Genomic DNA, 17564 nt, shown 5'->3' on the forward strand with positions numbered 1-17564 from the left:
TAGTCCTTCTCGGAACATCTGGAAACAAATCCTTATACTTAAAAATCAATTCCTTCATCTGTTGTTTCTGCTCTAGCTGTAAATGTGCTAATTTCTCATCCATATTTTCCAGAATGGTCGAATTAGGTAACCTAACAGAAACAATGTTAGATTTAGAATGAAAGTCAGATGAATCATCTATCATGTTCCCAGTTAAATCAAACTCATTCTCACTAACCACAACAGTCACAGTATCTGATTGTTTCTCAAAATATGGTTTAATCATATTTATGTGGCAAAGTTGTGTTGACCTTCTACGATCTGGAGTTTTTATTACATAATCCACATCATTGATTCTAGACACAATTTCATAAGGACCATGAAATCTAGCTTGAAAAGGATTTGTCTGCACTGGGAAAAGAACCAACACCTTATCTCCAGGCTTAAACATCCTCAACCTAGCTTCTTTATCATACCAAGTTTTCATTTTCTCCTGAGCCAACTTTAAATTTTCCTTGGCTAAACTACAAGCTTTATGTAACCTGTCCTTAAATTTCAAAACATAGTCCAACAAATTAGTGTGTACTTCCTTACTAATCCACTGTTCCTTCAATAAAGCTAAAGGTCCTCTAACTCTATGCCCAAACACAAGTTCAAATGGACTAAAACCTAAAGATTCCTGTACCGATTCCCTTACTGCAAATAAAAGTAAGTTTATACACTCATCCCAGTCACTTTCATTTTCCACACAATTTTTTCCTAATCATATTCTTGAGAGTAGAATGAAACCTCTCCAAGGCACCTTGCGATTCTGGATGGTATGCAGATGAAGTGATTTGCTTAGCTCCCAATTTATAAACTATCTGTTGAAACAATCCAGACATAAAATTACTGCCTTGATCAGTTTGTATTTCCTTAGGCAATCCAAAATAAGTAAAGAATTTTATAAGAGCCTTCGTCACAGTTTTAGCTTTTATATTCCTAAGTGGTACTGCCTCTGGAAACCTAGACGAAGTACACATGATAGTCAACAAATACTGATAACCAGTTTTTGTCTTTGGTAATGGACCAACACAATCTACAATAACTTTAGAAAACGGTTCACCAAATGCTGGAATAGGTTGTAATGGAGCTACTGGTGTAACCTGATTTGGTTTACCCACAATTTGACAAGTATGGCACGTCTTACAAAACATCGCCACATCTTTTCTTAGACCAGGCCAGTAAAAATGTTTTAAAATCTTGTCCACAGTTTTCCTTACCCCTTGATGTCCACCTAAAGGCACACTATGAGCTAAAGTCAAAATCTCATTCCGATAAACTTTAGGAACAACCACCTGATAAACAACATTCCATTCCTCACTTGCAGGAATTGTAGGCGACCTCCACTTCCTCATCAACACTCCTTTTTCCAAGTAATATCCTACTGACACCTTCTCAATTTCACTACCTAGTAAAGCTTGTTCCCTTAATTTTATAATCTCAGGATCTCTATTCTGCTCTGCTATCATCTCCTTCCGAGACAGAGATAAATCTTCATAGTCAGACTTACTCCCAGAATCTTGTTCAAACAACGAAGGTAAGAAAGTCTCTGACACATCCTCAAAACTCGAATCCTGAGTTGAACAGTCATGAGTAACAACCTCATTCTGCACATCAATTTTTTTAGCCATAGATCTAGTCACAACACAGGAAGAATCTGTTAGAATTCACCTCTGGTTCCTCTGACTCCATTGTCAAATGCACTTCAGGAAAAACTTGTCCACCTGCCAAGTCATTACCTAACAATAAAGAAATACCCTTCACAGGTAAGCTATGGTGTAATCCTACTTTAACAAATCCTGTAACTAACCTTGACTTTAAATTTACTTCATGTAAATGTACAGGCATAAAATCACTTCCAACACCTCTTATGTAATTTACCTCACCAGTATCACTCTCTTCATTAAACTTCAACACACTATCTAACATCAGTGATTGAGAAGCTCCAGTATCCCTAAGAATTTTTATTGGCACCAGAGTAGATCCTTCTTTCAAGGATACAAACCCTTCAGTTATAAAATGATCATATCCCTTTCTAACTTGGTCAGACTCTAACAAATCCTCATTTGTGTTTACCAAACCCTGTAACTTTACAGGTGCTTCAGTATGTTGCACACAAGCATCTGGAACTGCTTCCTTCTCTTTCTTTTTCAATTTGAAACAGTTAGCTATTACATGGCCAGGCTTCTTACAATAGTTACAAATAAGACCAAACTGTCTTTCCTTCACAGGTTTTCCTTCCTCCTTACCTCTCTCATTAACCTCTGATTTAATTTCTGATTTACCTTGAATCTCCATATTATTTTTCCTCTTAAAAATCCTACCCTGAGGAAATTTATTCTTATGGATTAAAACATACTCATCAGCTAATCTAGCACAGTCCTGCAATTTATCAGTATCCCTCTCATTTAAGTAGGTCCTTACTTCAACAGGAATGCTTCTTTTAAATTCCTCCATCAAAATCAGCTCTCTCAAAGTCTCATAGTCCTCATTTACATTTTTAGAAGAAACCCATCTCTCAAAACACATAGCTTTATCATAGGCAAATTTCACATAAGTCTTTTCCACAGACTTTTTCAAACTTCTGAATCTTTCCCTATACGCTTCTGGGATTAATTCATATGCTTTGAGAATATTTGTTTTCACAATATCATAATCTAATGCTTGCGCAGCAGTTAAAGCTGTGTAAACTTGTTGTGCTTTGTCTTTAATCGCACTCTGTAACAACACTGACCATTTATCTTTCGGCCAGTCTGACATCCGAGCAATAGTTTCAAAATGTTGAAAATATCTTTCCACTTCTGTTTCACTAAATGGAGGGACCAATTTAATTTCTTGGCTAGCAACAAACAGTTTTTTCGAATCAGAAGACTGATTCCCAGACCTTAATTTCGCCATTGCATATTCAAAATCTCTCTGCTTTTGTTCAATTTCCAATTTACACCTCTCTAACATCATTTGTTTGATTTGCAACTGCATCTCCAGATTACTTATTGGAAATGATTCTAAAATCGATTCATCAAAATCACCTGAAGCCACAAAATGTGATGCGATTTTTCTCTGTATTACAGCTTTTGATGTAGTCGCCAAAATACCTTTAAGTTGCAATCTATTAGCAATCTCAGATACTTCAGTTTTTTTCGCCTTCGCTAACAAATCCGTGGCTGGCGAATCCAGAAACCCATCAATATTCATCGTTGCCGAATACCACTCACAAGCCAATCAAACAAAAGAATCGAGTATTCCCCGTTACCAAAACACCGACTCAAAATTCAAAAAGCATTTCAAACTCAAACGATCCAAATCCCGGACGCAGCCCCCATAATTATGTTACGTATTCAGGCAACAATAAATATAGATGAGTTAGGCAAGGGTTTTTATAACAAATAACACGTTTATTAAACACTGAAAGCAAACCCCCAAAAGTAAACAAACTCAAGCGTAACCGGAAAACAGCTGCTGTGCGGCAGATTCACAGTTCTTAATAGCGCTGCACTTCAAACAGTTCTTAAAACGGTATTGAAAAAAAACAGTTCTTTAAAGTGGTATGCCGAAAGTTCAAAAGCTCACAGTCCTTTTAAAAGGAGAGACTTTTTAAAGCGATTTAAATTCTCTTCCACGTCGTTGTCCTTCAATTCCCCCGGCGTCGAACTTTCCCACGAAGAATTTTATGGAATATAATGGCTTAAAGGTACTGACCTCTCTTCCACACTATTCTCAATCTCCCGCTATCCCAGCAGAGATTAACACGAGAACAGTCAACGAAATCCTTCCGAATGAGGATCAAATAAGGTTGAACTTCCCACCGTCTAAAATCGATTCTCCTCGATTTTTATCTTCCAAATTCTTATCTTCACTCTCCACAGTAAAGAAACTGTTGGCGATGACCTTTTAAACTTTAGGCATTATATAAAACTTCATTTTTAACTAAACTGTGTCATCGCATTAAATCACGCAGGGACATGAAGTCATCTTGGCAAATCCCGCCACGAACTGCCCCACCTGACAGGGTGGGTCTTCCTTTTATACCCTGTGTAAAAAAAACCTGTCACATGACCTCTACTGGCGGGAAAATGACATCACTCCACCATCACAAGACCATTACCTCATGTCCAGTATAACTTCAACCCCAGTCACGTGACAAGGGTACCACTGTCACGTGTCACGGGTACGTAACACATGCACAACTGTGAACTTACTGATCATACCTCCTATATTCATATCTAAATCATTAAACCGTATGAAGCTACTGTTCACATGCTCACAGATACAAAATCAGCCCTCCATCATTGCTCTCTGCCTCCTATTACTAATTCAGTTTTGGATTCAATATATAATTGAGCTGGATTCCATGGACTTTAATGTTTTGGATCAGACTCCCATGTGGGACCTTGCTGAAGTCCTTGTACACTGCAATTGCCATCATCAATGCACCTCCAACTTCCTGTAATTTTTTTCCCTTCCCCTTCTTCTCCATTTCCCACATTACTTCTAAGCATTTTTACCTTGCTGGTCAGCTTGTACATTCCCCAACTGCTAGCACATGCTAGTTATGATTGCCAAAGCATTCAAGGCTGCCAATATGAAAGAGATTTTCAGTTATATATCTTTTTTTTTAACCCTTTTGCAGCAAGGTACAAAAGCAATGTGATATTGACAAGATCATCTGTTTAGTGAAGTTGTTTGAGGAAATGGCATTACTCTTCAGATTCAGATTTATTTCTCACATGTACAGTGAAGTGGACAGTTTCCATTAATAACTAGCACACCCAAGGATGTGCTGGGGGCAGCGTGCAAGTGTTGCCACGCATTCTGGCGCCAATATAGCAAACCCACAATGCTCAGCAGAACACAACGGGCAACAAAACAACAACAGCAAAACAAGCCCCTCGCATGCGCACACTCTCGCACTCTCTTCAAACAGAAAAGTGGTGCCTTGTGCACCTGATAAGACATTCAAGACTTTGGATTATCTTGTTCTAAGTAGAGTACAGAACACCCCCATTACTGTATTAAATACTTTTTAAGGTGTATGAATTCTTGTCATGGGATCTGATCTCATCACATTTGATTGCATTGTGCAGTGAGGAATCTGGCCAAAATTTGCTATGTCTCCATTGTTCTGAATGCTTCAGAAATAGATAATCTGCAAACCTTACACTATGATTTGCAACTAGCACTAGAAGAGATCTGTGAATTTTGTACACATGGTACTTTGTAAATTAAGTTTTAACAGACAAGTTATTTCTAATATGAATGGGATACTGGCAGCCTCTTGGTTTATGGCAAATTAAATATGCTAATTTATGGAAAGGTTAGAGATGGAAGTGGGAAACACACAAGGTTCTGAAGTGACACCCTGCAGTATTGCTGCAGAATGTTGATGGTTTTATTCTGCCATCTTTAACTGATCCTATTCCTCTGTCTATCCCTACTGAATCTCAGATCCATTTTGGTAGTGATTAGCAGATTATTGGTAGACACTTTCACACAATAGAATGGAAGAGTCAAAAAAGCTCAAAGTAAATTAAAGCAAATGGAAAATAAGAATTTTTTGATTTACTAGTTTAATCTATGTTTCTCTTTACTAGTGAACCAGTTCAAATGCCCACTATGTGATATGACCTGCACTACTTTCTCCTCATTAAGGACCCATATCAAGTTCCGCCATTGTGATGAGAGGCCATATGGATGTGACTTCTGTGAAAACAGGTAACTGTTGTAGTAGTTGCTCAAATTTCTGCTGTAATGCATAAGTTTTGATTGGTACTTAGCATACTAATTAGGTAGAGAACAGGACTGATATTCTATGTTCTGGCATATAATCACAAAGCAAAGCTGCATCCACATCTGACTTGGATTCTTTGGAGCCAGTTCAGCATAGCACTGCTGTTGTAATTGAGGAAAAGAATTGATTTTTAAGCTTTCTCAGTCAACCCCATCACCAAAGTGTGGCAGAACAAGCTGTGGCTTGCTTAAAAGGTTAAAAGGACTTAAAGTATGTAGTAGTAAGACAGAAAGAGTTCATCTGTTGCAGCTGATGGGGATATTTAGAATAATGGCCCCAAAAAAGCCCAGAGCCCTACAATTTTCTTCATTTTCACACTTATGTGATAGATTGGCTTGTTAGGAATTTCCTGAAGAGTAGACTTATGGATAAACAAGACCAAGGTAGTTTACTTTGAATTTGGGCTTTAAGGTGAGGGAATCGTTCCTTTGTTCCGCTTAATTTGAAAGGCTGGGTGGCAATATCTTACACTTTGTTTAAGTGACAGCTTTATGTTATTTCTGTGTTTGAATTAAATTTATAGCTATGTTACAAACCTGAAAATATTGAACCATTTAAATATCATTAATATGTATTAAAATAAGGTTTTGCACATTAGATAGTATAACCACATTCTGAAGATTTATTGCTTCAATGTATGTGGTGAGAAAAGTGAGGAGGCTATGGTTAATGTATCATAGAGGTTCTGAATCCACTGAAATTTCTCTAAACTTCCTTCTATTAAAAGCAATGTATAATCTGTATACTTCCTTCATTTCCAGTTTTAAGAATTTGTATGACCTAAGGAAGCACATTGAAACACACAATGATGAGCCTACTTACCACTGCAGCTCTGAAGGGTGTAATTTTAGTGCTCGCAGTGTGCAAACGCTTAAACAGCACTATAGAAGGATACATGAGGTGAGTAGATTACAGTGGAATTTTGCATATTTTAGAGACCTGAATTTGAAATCACTTCAGAGTTGTGCTATCCAGCTATTAAATTCTCTTTTGTATTTTGTTTTTGCTGGGTTCAGCATCACAGAGTTATACAGTATGCATATGTTGCGACTTTTTATTGATCTGCACTAATCCTAAATGCTCTGCCTATTTGAGTGCAGTTCTAAATGGCTCTTAAATGTAGTAACCATATAACCATATAACAATCACAGCACGGAAACAGGCCATTCCGGCCCTCCTAGTCCGTGCCGAACTCTTAATCTCACCTAGTCCCACCTACCCGCACTCAGCCCATAACCCTCCACTCCTTTCCTATCCATATACCTATCCAATTTTACCTTAAATGACACAACTGATCTGGCCTCTACTACTTCTACAGGAAGCTCATTCCACACAGCTATCACTCTCTGAGTAAAGAAATACCCCCTCGTGTTTCCCTTAAACTTTTGCCCCCTAACTCTCAAATCATGTCCTCTCGTTTGAATCTCCCCTACTCTCAATGGAAACAGCCTATTCACGTCAACTCTATCTATCCCTCTCAACATTTTAAATACCTCGATCAAATCCCCCCTCAACCTTCTACGCTCCAATGAATAGAGACCTAACTTGTTCAACCTTTCTCTGTAACTTAAGTGCTGAAACCCTGGTAACATCCTAGTAAATCGTCTCTGCACTCTCTCTAATTTATTGATATCTTTCCTATAATTCGGTGACCAGAACTGTACACAATATTCCAAATTTGGCCTTACCAATGCCTTGTACAATTTTAACATTACATCCCAACTTCTGTACTCAATGCAATTACCTTAGGCATTGCATTCCTGATGTCAAGAGCTTTGTTTTGGGGAAGCAAGGGAAACTTGCCTGTCAAATTCCCAGTAAAACTCCTTTTCAATTAAAACATAGAAACATTGAGAGAAAAACTACAGCACAATACAGGCCCTTCGGCCCACACTGCTGTGCCGAACATACTTCAGAATTTACGTAGGGTTTACCCATAGTCCTCTATTTTTCTAAGTTCCATTTACCTATCCAGGAATCTTTTAAAAGACTCTTATCATATCCACCTCCACCACCATCGCCAGCAGCCCATTCCACACACTCACCACTCTGCACAAAAAAAACTTACCCTGGACATCTGCTCTATACCTACTTCCAAGCACCTTAGAACTGTGCCCTCTTGTGATAGCCAAAACCTATGCCCTTTTGATAAAACGATTTTGCCAATCTATCCTGTCTGTGTTTCCCATCATCCCGTATACTTATATCAGTTCACTCCTCGGCCTCCTTCTCTCGAGGAAAAACAATCTCATCCTGTCCAGTCTCAGTTACTTGCACTGCTGGGGTTTGGGGCGGCATTGAAGATCCTGCATCTCTGGTGGTGTTGAGGGCTTCCTTCGTTGGGTCAGTAGCTTCCAGTCTTCTTGGCCTACTCTACTGTCAGTCAAGTGGAAACTTGAGAATACTGTTGTACTCAGATGTAAAAGGATTCTTCATAACAATTTTGTTTTGCCAGTCAAGGTTATTAGCCCTGAGCTGAACCCCCAAACCTGGACGATTGGTGAACCACTCTTAGTCTGGCCTCTACCCATTAGCACTTGGTCTCTTGGTAGGGCCACCCATGCCAAACAGGTCAAAGCATAATGTCCTGACTCCATCCAATGTAAAGTACTGTGCAAAAGTCTTAAGACTTTTGCAGAGTACTGTAGTAATTTTAAGTATTGCACTATACTGCTGCAAAAAAAAACAAATTTCATGACATATGTGACTGATGATAAACCTGCTTCTGATATAGTTTTTATTGTGAACTGAGAGAGGGAAGGGAGCAGGGAGAGGGGAATTCATGGTTGGGAAAAGGGGAGGGAGTGGGAACGACTGAAGAGACATTCTGTAATGATCAAATAACCAATTGTCTGGAAGCGACTGACCTTGCTTGGTGACTCAGGACTGGGTTTATCTGCACTCATGCAACCACCCCCCGCCCCAACTCTTGGTGCTCCTTCTCTGCCACCTGTCCCACACCTCTCCTGCAGCGCTCTACCCTCACCATTCCCAACACCTTTGCTCCCACCCGATTTACAAATTCACCCTCTGCTTCACATTGACAAATACAGTACTGTGCAGAAGTCTTAGTCAATGTATATAGTGCTCCAATGATGGTGAATTTCTTCTGCATTTTTGTATCATTCCTATGATTCAAAAGCTTGTGTTGCTCCAAGGGTGGCTGAAACAGTGTTTTATAAAGTTGCAACATGAAATATAGGCCTCACATACAGGGCCTTGTAAAAGTATTCAACTCCCCAACCCAGCTGGTGATGTCTTGAGGTTCTGGTGACTTTTGAGCACATGCAACATAGCCAGTGAAAATCATTCCTCATTTAATTCTGGTGTTACATTGGATCTTTGTAGCTTGCCTGCCACCTTGTGGAAAACATCACTCAAGAATACAATGACCTTTTAAAGATTTTAGCCAATTGTGCTTGAACAGGAAAAAGACCTTGAAAATATTTCAAGTCAATGATACAGTGTGTTACTATGCCTCTTTCCAGGGGGAAACAAAGCCTCGATACAAATGTCACATCTGTGCCAAATGTTTCTCCTGGGCCTACACCCTAACAATGCACCTCCGCAAGATGCACCAGCTGAAGTGGCCTTCTGGGCATGCACGATTCAGGTGGGTGATGTTACCTGTCTGATTATTGCTGATACTGTTTATTTGTATGAGCTTCGTTATCCTTTAGTGAGAAAGTTCCAAACCCTTACCATCAACTGGTTGAATGCCATATTTCTTCCCTTTAATACCCCTACCCATTACATTAATTCTGTGCCTCTTGATTTTTGATCCCTTTGCTAAGGGAAGAAAAATGTTTTTCCAAGTTATTCTATTGAGGATAGATAAAGTTCCTCCTTGCGCCTTGTTTGGCACATCAGGGGGTGGCAACCTTGCTGCTTCTTTAGCATTTGTCTGTTGTATGAGTCCAAGTGGCTAGCTCGATGCTCAACCCAACACGATGGAAAGTGTGTAAAGAGCTGGCTGGATTTGAACTTGAGGGTCTCTTGTTCCGAATCAGGGTGCAGATCCCACTACACCACCGGCACAGACTGAATTTTATTTGTTATTGTTCATGGCGACCCTGTGGATAGTGTAGTTGATCGTAGAGTTTTTGTTGCAAGATATGGAAGCAGATCTTTCTTCTGCGCAGGTACTGATGCTGCCCAGGATGGGACCCGGCCAGATTCAAACTTGGGACCATCCACCTTAAAGTCCAATGCTGATGCCACTATCAAATTCTATTTAGGCTCTTCATAATTTTATACACTTTTTGTTTTTCCTCGTTTCTTCATTTCCAAAGTAAAACTATCCTAACGTGCAAACTTTCATTATGCGTAATTTCCCCTTACTTCTGTATTGCCACCACATCTTCTTTGGTGTAATAATTTTCAGCTGTGATGACCAGAACTGTACATGGTACTCAAACTGTACTGTAAGATAATGTCACATCCAGTTCCAACATAACCTCCCTGCTTTTATTTACTTTTCCTGGATTACTAAATCCTGAGTGTCTTTTTTTAACTACCTTACGAATGAATTTGGAGATGTGCTCTAAGGTTCCTTTGTTCTTCCACATCACTCAATATTCTGTCGTTTATGTTGCATCTATCCAATACATTGTCTAGCACTTCCCCAGATTGATTTCCTTTTGTCACTTTTGACCAGGCTGTGTTTATTTAATACTTCCCTTCTCACAACACAGCCAATTTTTGTATTATGCCCCCGACCAAATCCAATTCTAAATCTTTAATAATACTAAAGAAAATGACCAGTGAGCCTTTGGGGCCCTTGTCAAAAGGTTTTCTAAAATTCATGTAGACTACATGAGCCTACCCTCAAAGATCCACCTTGTTAAGTTGTCAAAAAACTTAATCGTTAATTAGACACACCCTTCTTTTAACAAATACAAGGTGAACAACCCTGACTAATCTATATCTTTCCATGTGACAGTTCATTTCTTAGAATTGATTCCAATAATTTGTTCACCATTTTAAGATGACTGCTTTAATTTGGTATAATTCCTCTTTCCCTACCTAAATAAAAAGTGCGAAGTTGGAAGTCCAGCAGTCCTTCACTCCTCTCCCAGGAAAGAATGAAAAATGGTCAGAATTACCTCTTCCATGGAGACTTTGAAATTTGAATATTTTTAAAGTCTTGTTTCCTCTTTCATAAAGTGTATATCATCTGAACTTCACACTCACCTTTCTTAATTTACAGTATTGATATTACCCCTTCCTTTTGGTGAAGTTGGCCACACAATTTTAAAACTAATTACAGTTTAGTTGTGGATTTAGCTTAAGGTGATTTCTCTAACCCCACCAAAAATGTGAATTTGTGATCTAGGGTTTTAAAGCTAGTCTTCTGATTTGGAGTTGGGTGTTGTCAAATAAGCTAACCTACCACATTCACTTAATTTATAAAATAGATAGGCCCAGGTTTATAACTTCAGTGTTGTAATAATGTAGTTTGTAACAAGTGCACCTGTTGTACCTTGATTCATCATTTGAAGCCTCTTCCAGGGACACCTATATCCATCAGTTATCATTGTAGCTTTGTTTTTCTTCTTGAGGATGGGACGAAATAGAGATTTTCTTTTGAATATAAAACAGGAGAGTTAACAAAATCATTTTGCATTATGATGCCAACATAGAATTGGCTTTCCCATCAATTTTAGTTGGATTTAAGACCAGTCCTAGAAGTGAAAAGTTATTTTGTTTTAAGTTATTCTTACATTTTAGTATTGATTATGATTTAAAGCACCTTATTGGCTGTGAAGCACTTTGGTTTATCCTAAATAATACATTTTATAAAAGCAGGGGTTTTTAATATAACACCATTCAGCTTCTCAAGATCCACACTTACCAAATGTAAAATAATCAGTTTTATTGAAGAAAAACACAAAATCTTTTTGCTTTCTCTATTTAGATACAAGGAGCATGCAGATGGATACCTGCAGCTGCATATGGTCCGTTACGAAACTGTTGAGCTGTCACAGCAAATCATCAAGGACCTAGAGAAGAGGCATGGACGGCGAAGGAAAGCAATTGATGCATGTCTTCCAGCACTGGACTCCTGCCATAAGATACTTTCCAGGAAACCTACAGCTGGAAAAGCAGCAAGAGAGGATGACTATCTTGCTTCAGCTGCCCAACTGAGATGTGCCAGGCAGCAGGAAACCAATCTGCCAGCTAAGCCCACATCCAAAACATTGCCGTCAAAGCACAGTGACTCTTCACAAGCCTCCAAAGTGGGTGAGATGGATATAGGTGTTCCTGGAAGAGACTCCTCTGTCCACTGTGTTCTCAGAGATGTAGCGCAGACGGCACCAAAGCCAGCTACTGTCCTTGAGAGAAATGATGACAGTTCCTCTCTAGACCCTGTGGAAACGCTGGAGAAAGTAGCACGAGGGCTTGGAATTCAGATTATTGGGTAGTCATGGTTGCTGGTGGTGAAGCTGTAAAGCCTTGGTCACCAAGTTCTTTCAGAAATAATTGCCTGAAGAGGGAGTGTGAAGAGGTGGAGTTATATTTAATGGGATCCTGCTGACACTATGCCATCAGAAATGCATGGCTGCTGTTTGCTGTGCTTTAGAGAAATATCAACCTTTTTTCCCCTTCTGTTTCACAGTGCTGAAGTTTATTTGTCCATTGTGCTTGAGAGAATGGGCTCTAGATCCTGTTTCTTAATTTAGGCATGTGAGGCTTAGACAGACCAATATAACAAGAATGAGGGAAGGCGAAATGAAACTAGTTGTAAGATTAGGTGGGGTGTGAAAATACAGTTAGAAAAGATAATGACTGTGATGAGGATATCGCCTTTTTTTGACTCTGTTTTCTTTTCTTGAATTGCACAAAGTTTTGGAATAGGTGTTAAACTGGGTTTTTGGGGAGACTTTAAATGGCAAAGCCATCTCCTGTCAATACCTGCTGCATGCACTATCAGATGTAGGTTCATTTATTTCCTGTTACATGATGTAAAAAAGTGCATCATGCAAAAAAAGTGTCTTTGCCTTTTAGTAATGGGCATGTTACTGTCTAACTGTAGATCATTGTCTTTCCTTATTCTCGTTGGGAAGAGACTTGGTTTATAATTACATTGACACTGAAGGGATGACATAATTGGTTCATGTGATGAGGGCCCTTGCCTTTAGATAACCATCTGGGGGCAACTGTTCTGAAGAAAAGTTGCTGACCTGAAATGTTGGCTGGTTTCTCTTTCCACAGGTGCTGCTTGATTGACTTCTTTCAGCTTTTCTGTTTTTGCTTCTGCAATTTTATTTGTTTTATACTATCCACATTTAGTTGCAAAGAAGTACTCTTGGATATTAACATTTATATCCAGCCATTTCATTTTTAAAAGATCTTTTGCCTTGGTCATAACAACAGCCACCCCCCCCCCCCCCCCCGAGCAATTGGTTACAGCTGTTGAAAATCAAAAAAAAAATTGCAGATGCTAGAAATCTAAAATGAAAACAGTAAGTGTTATAAATTCTCAACAGATCCAACCTGACTGTAGGAAAGAATACAGTTAATGATTCCAGTTAAAGACCCTAATGCCAGTTGTGATGAAGGGTCTTCAAATCTTCAAACTGAAATGTTAACTCCTGTTCTCTTCTCACAGGTATGGCCTGGTCTTGATTATTTCCAGCATTTACAATTGCACTTCAGCTCAAAACCTTTGTCTTCTCTTTTATATTTTGTTTTGGGATTACTTATCCCACTTAACTGTTCAGTGTTTTAAAAAAACAGGATGCTGGAAACACTGGTCAGGGAACACCTGTGGAATGAGACAGTTAATGTTTCATGTCCAGGATCTTTAATCTAAATATGTTTTTTTATCTCTGGAAAATTTCCCTCCAGGCCAGTGAACAGTGAAATAATTGCTATGCTTCAGACACATCGCCTTTTCTCCACTCTCTAACACAAATATTTTAGTCCAGAAGGCACACCACAAACATAAATGATGCTATTGACATAAATGCCTTCTGAGACCAGTACAGGCTGAGTGTGTACACTGCTAAATGGATCAAGCTAGGCCTCTAAATTGTTCTGTCCCCTAGTGGAAACCAGTCTTAGAGATCTGGCTTAGTGGTGAATGGGCAGTGTTGCCTTATGTGTATTTTAATTGAGTTTTATGAATATTTCATGATGGGCTCCACCTATTCTAGTGAGAACCATAGCTCAAACTGTTTTTAGTTGCACAATCAATAAATGAAACCAAAGGGAATTCTTGGGTTTATAAAGCCCTTTGTTTTTGAGCACATTTAAGATCTGATATAGGTCTGAAAGCTGGGACTGGTGAGCAATCCAAACTGTCGAGCAGCAATTAACGGCATTGTACACTCAGACTGCTGCATTGCAGCACAGAACAAAATACCATTGATAAAGACAATTTGCCAGTAGTGCAGTTTTAATGACGGAGAACTGCCTTACTCTCCCTGTCTGGCATGTATCATTTTGTAGTCAACTCTTAAATGCTTCCTCAGGTTCTCATTTTACTTGGAATAAGAACTGCCAGTCTTGCTGGTTACTGGCTGCACACTATCTCTGGAAAAGAATGAGGCACAGAGCAGTTGCATCACTTTGTGATAACTGCAATGACTGAAACCTTTGAAACTCTATTCAATCTTAAAGAACAGATACTGACCTATTGAAGGCTCTGCAGTTTTACCTGTTTTTAAATCTCTCCCACCAACTTTACCAATATAAAGGGATAAGGCAAGAGATTAGTTACTTCAAGACTGGGACAAATCTTTGTATCAGAATTGCCTTGGAGAACCCTGCACCATCAGCAAGTTGAAACAGTTGTATTTCTCCAATATATATGGCCTTGGTAAAGGAGCAGAATCTTTTTAAACTATACATCATTTTCTTGCATGCTGCTGATGGTTCGGTTTTAAGCATAAGGACAGTCTTGTTTCCAAGGGAGGTTGCTGTCAAGTTCCAAAAATCCAGCAGGTGACTGGGACCAGAAATAGGAAATGGAATCCCAGCATTTTTTTAAATCTTTGCTTACCAACACTGCCGCCTCATAGAATGCTAATGGAACAATGAGTTGCAGTTCATTTGGGAAAGAACTGAGTTCTATTTTAGCACTGGGGTTTTTGATGTTTTGTTTTACATTTTAAAGATTTGTAGATAATTTGCTGAGGAGCTAAAGCTATCTGTTTATAAATAGGAGAAAATGCAGAGCTACTTCCAAATTTATCACTAAAAAAGTAGGTCTAGTTTAGAGACTCCATTCTTTACTGCTGCCTTGCATTAAATTCCATATGAAAATACTCAAAAGTAATGAATAACTGAAATTTTCCATCAAATGGAAAATTTCCTGCACTGCAAAATAAATTTGGAGTGTTTGTGTTAACTTGATGTTTGATCAAATGAATAATTTGTAAACTGTTGTTTGGGGATTGTGGTACATGATTTACAGTGGGAATTTATTATTTTTATTTTAGATTTCCACCTTATACAGTTCTGTTTTATCTTCAGTAGTTTAAAATCTCTGCCCACTAATTCTGGAAAACATCCAGTATTTTAAATGAAATTGTTGTAAACGTGTAATGGCAACATGGTGTTGCTGATATTGTAAAGACTCGCACTATGAACTAGTATGGTGGGAATGAATTAAAAATGTTTACAGTGCCCTATGAAAGTATTTATCCCCCAACCCTTAGTTCACATAAATAAGTATTACAACCAGAGATTTTGATTAATTTAACTGAGAACTTTTATTTGTGAAGCGCATGTTCTTTTTCACAGTAGAGCCCAAATAAACAGGAAAAATTGTAAAGCATTAAAACTAAAAATTCAGAAACTGAAATGTCAGCAATTCAAAACTATTCATCCCTCTTTGCTGAGTACTTAGTTGAACCACTTCTCGCAGTTATTACAGCCAGTAATCTTTGTGGCTTTTTTAAAAATCTTTTTTATTACAGCCAGTAGTCTTTGTGGTAAGTCTTTGCACAACCTGATGGACCAAGATTAGCCCATTCCTCGCAAAATTGCTCAAGCTATGCCAGATTATTTGGGGAGCAGTGGTGGACATCATTCTTGAGGTCTTGCCAGAGATGTTTGATTAGGTTAAGGTGACTGGGCCACTAAAGGATGACAATTTTCTTCATTTGAAGACATTCGCTGAAAGATTAACTTCATTCCCAATTTAAGCTTTCTGGCAGAAGCTAGGAGGTTTCTATTCAGGATTTCTCTGTATTTGGCAACATTTATCTTCCTATCAATCCCAACCAGATTTCCAATCCCTGCTGCTGAAAAGCATCCCCATAGCTCGATGCTACCTCCACCACACTTTATAGTAGGGATAGTGTTACCTCGTTGATGTGCAGTATTAGATTTACACTACACATACCACTTAGAGTTGAGGCCAAAAAGTTCCACTTTAGTCTCATCTGACCACAAGATCTTCTTCCACATCTTTACAGGATCTTCTAAGTGAAGCTTTGCAAGGTCTTTATGCGCAAGGATATATGTTTTTTATCCAGGGCTTCTTGCTTGCCACTGTCTCATAAATACCTTTTTGTTCAAGGCCTTAGAGATTGTGGAGCCATGAACATCATCTCCAGCTGCAGCCACTGACTTCTGCAGCTCCCTCAGAGTGACTGTTGGTATCACAGTACCATCTCTTAACAAGTGCCATTCTTCTCCAACAACTAAGTTTAGAGGGGTGACCTGACCTAGGCACTGTGGCTGTGGTTTCATATTTTTCCCACTTTCTCATGATGGACTGAGCTCCGAGGTGTTTTCAGTGCCTTTGAGGTGGTCTTGTACCCTTCCCTAGGTTTGTGCTTCTGTGTTATCATTTTCCTGACTTGCCTTGGCTTCATTTTGGTTTGGTCTGTTGAAAAATCTACCAAACCATTAGACTTGCATTGAATTCAGAAGAATAAAATACACTGTCATCGAAAACAGGTGATCTTCTAATTTTCTACATTAACAAATTGGGTGAGTTGGTCAGGTAATATACAGTATTGCACCTGAGGAAACTGAGCATTGTAATTACAAAGAGGATGAATGTTTTTTCCGTCTCACAATTTGGGTTTTTAATTTTTAGTAAATCGTTGACAGGTTTTGGAATTTTTCTTTTGTTTTGACATGATACACAATGTTTTGTAGATTAGCTCAAAAATCCTACTTCAATATTTTATAAATTTAGAAAAGGAGACAGTAAAATGTGAAAATAGTTCTGGGGGCTAAATACTTTTTCAAGGCATTGTAGTTAAAGACCATTTAAAATGTACTGGTTTTCATAGGATTTTGTTGTTGCATTTTGTACTGGGCACAGCCAGGCTAACGTTGTTGTTTAACATGATTCATCTCAAGCTGACTGAAGTGGGAGTGTATTTTTATTTGCCCACATAGCTGGGAGCCTCACCTACAAGGAGCATCATTCTACCTGGCCCAGCAAGTGCAGACTTGTTAATGTTTATATATGCAATAGCTGTTCAATTTAAAATATTTGCAGTTTTTAATTGTAGTTCCAATTAGTGGTTATGTTGCAAATAAAAAAATATAACTAGTTTTTTCACTGTCTAAGAGCTTGTTAAATCAAGATTACTTTGTTTTTTTTAAATTTGACAATACTTTGTTGTTGCTTCCAGTTTGTTTGATATTCCTTGTGCTTACATCCAGCGCCAGTGCTGGTAAAGCATTAACCAGCCATGACTACATTGTACTCACTGTTTTTGTCTCCAAGGCAATAGGGATGGGCAATAAAGCTTGGATCCACCCTCTGTGTTCCAGGAACAAATAC

General features: G+C 38.6%; 1 protein-coding gene across 3 annotated transcripts in view; it reads left to right on the forward strand.

Moving 5' to 3' along the window:
• Nucleotides 1-17332, forward strand: part of LOC140727551 (histone H4 transcription factor) — a 54723-nt gene extending 37391 nt beyond the window's left edge. For all 3 annotated transcript variants that reach the window (XM_073045027.1, XM_073045025.1, XM_073045026.1), the window contains exons 7-10: nucleotides 5613-5733; nucleotides 6571-6709; nucleotides 9298-9422; nucleotides 11727-17332. In XM_073045027.1, coding sequence (XP_072901128.1) covers nucleotides 5613-5733; nucleotides 6571-6709; nucleotides 9298-9422; nucleotides 11727-12234 — 893 coding nt within the window. In that variant the 3' untranslated portion in view covers nucleotides 12235-17332. The remainder of the gene's footprint in view (nucleotides 1-5612; nucleotides 5734-6570; nucleotides 6710-9297; nucleotides 9423-11726) is intronic.
• The last annotated feature ends 232 nt before the right edge of the window (nucleotides 17333-17564 follow it).

The sequence above is a fragment of the Hemitrygon akajei genome, chromosome 5, assembly GCF_048418815.1.
Source record: "Hemitrygon akajei chromosome 5, sHemAka1.3, whole genome shotgun sequence".
NCBI lineage: Eukaryota > Metazoa > Chordata > Chondrichthyes > Myliobatiformes > Dasyatidae > Hemitrygon > Hemitrygon akajei.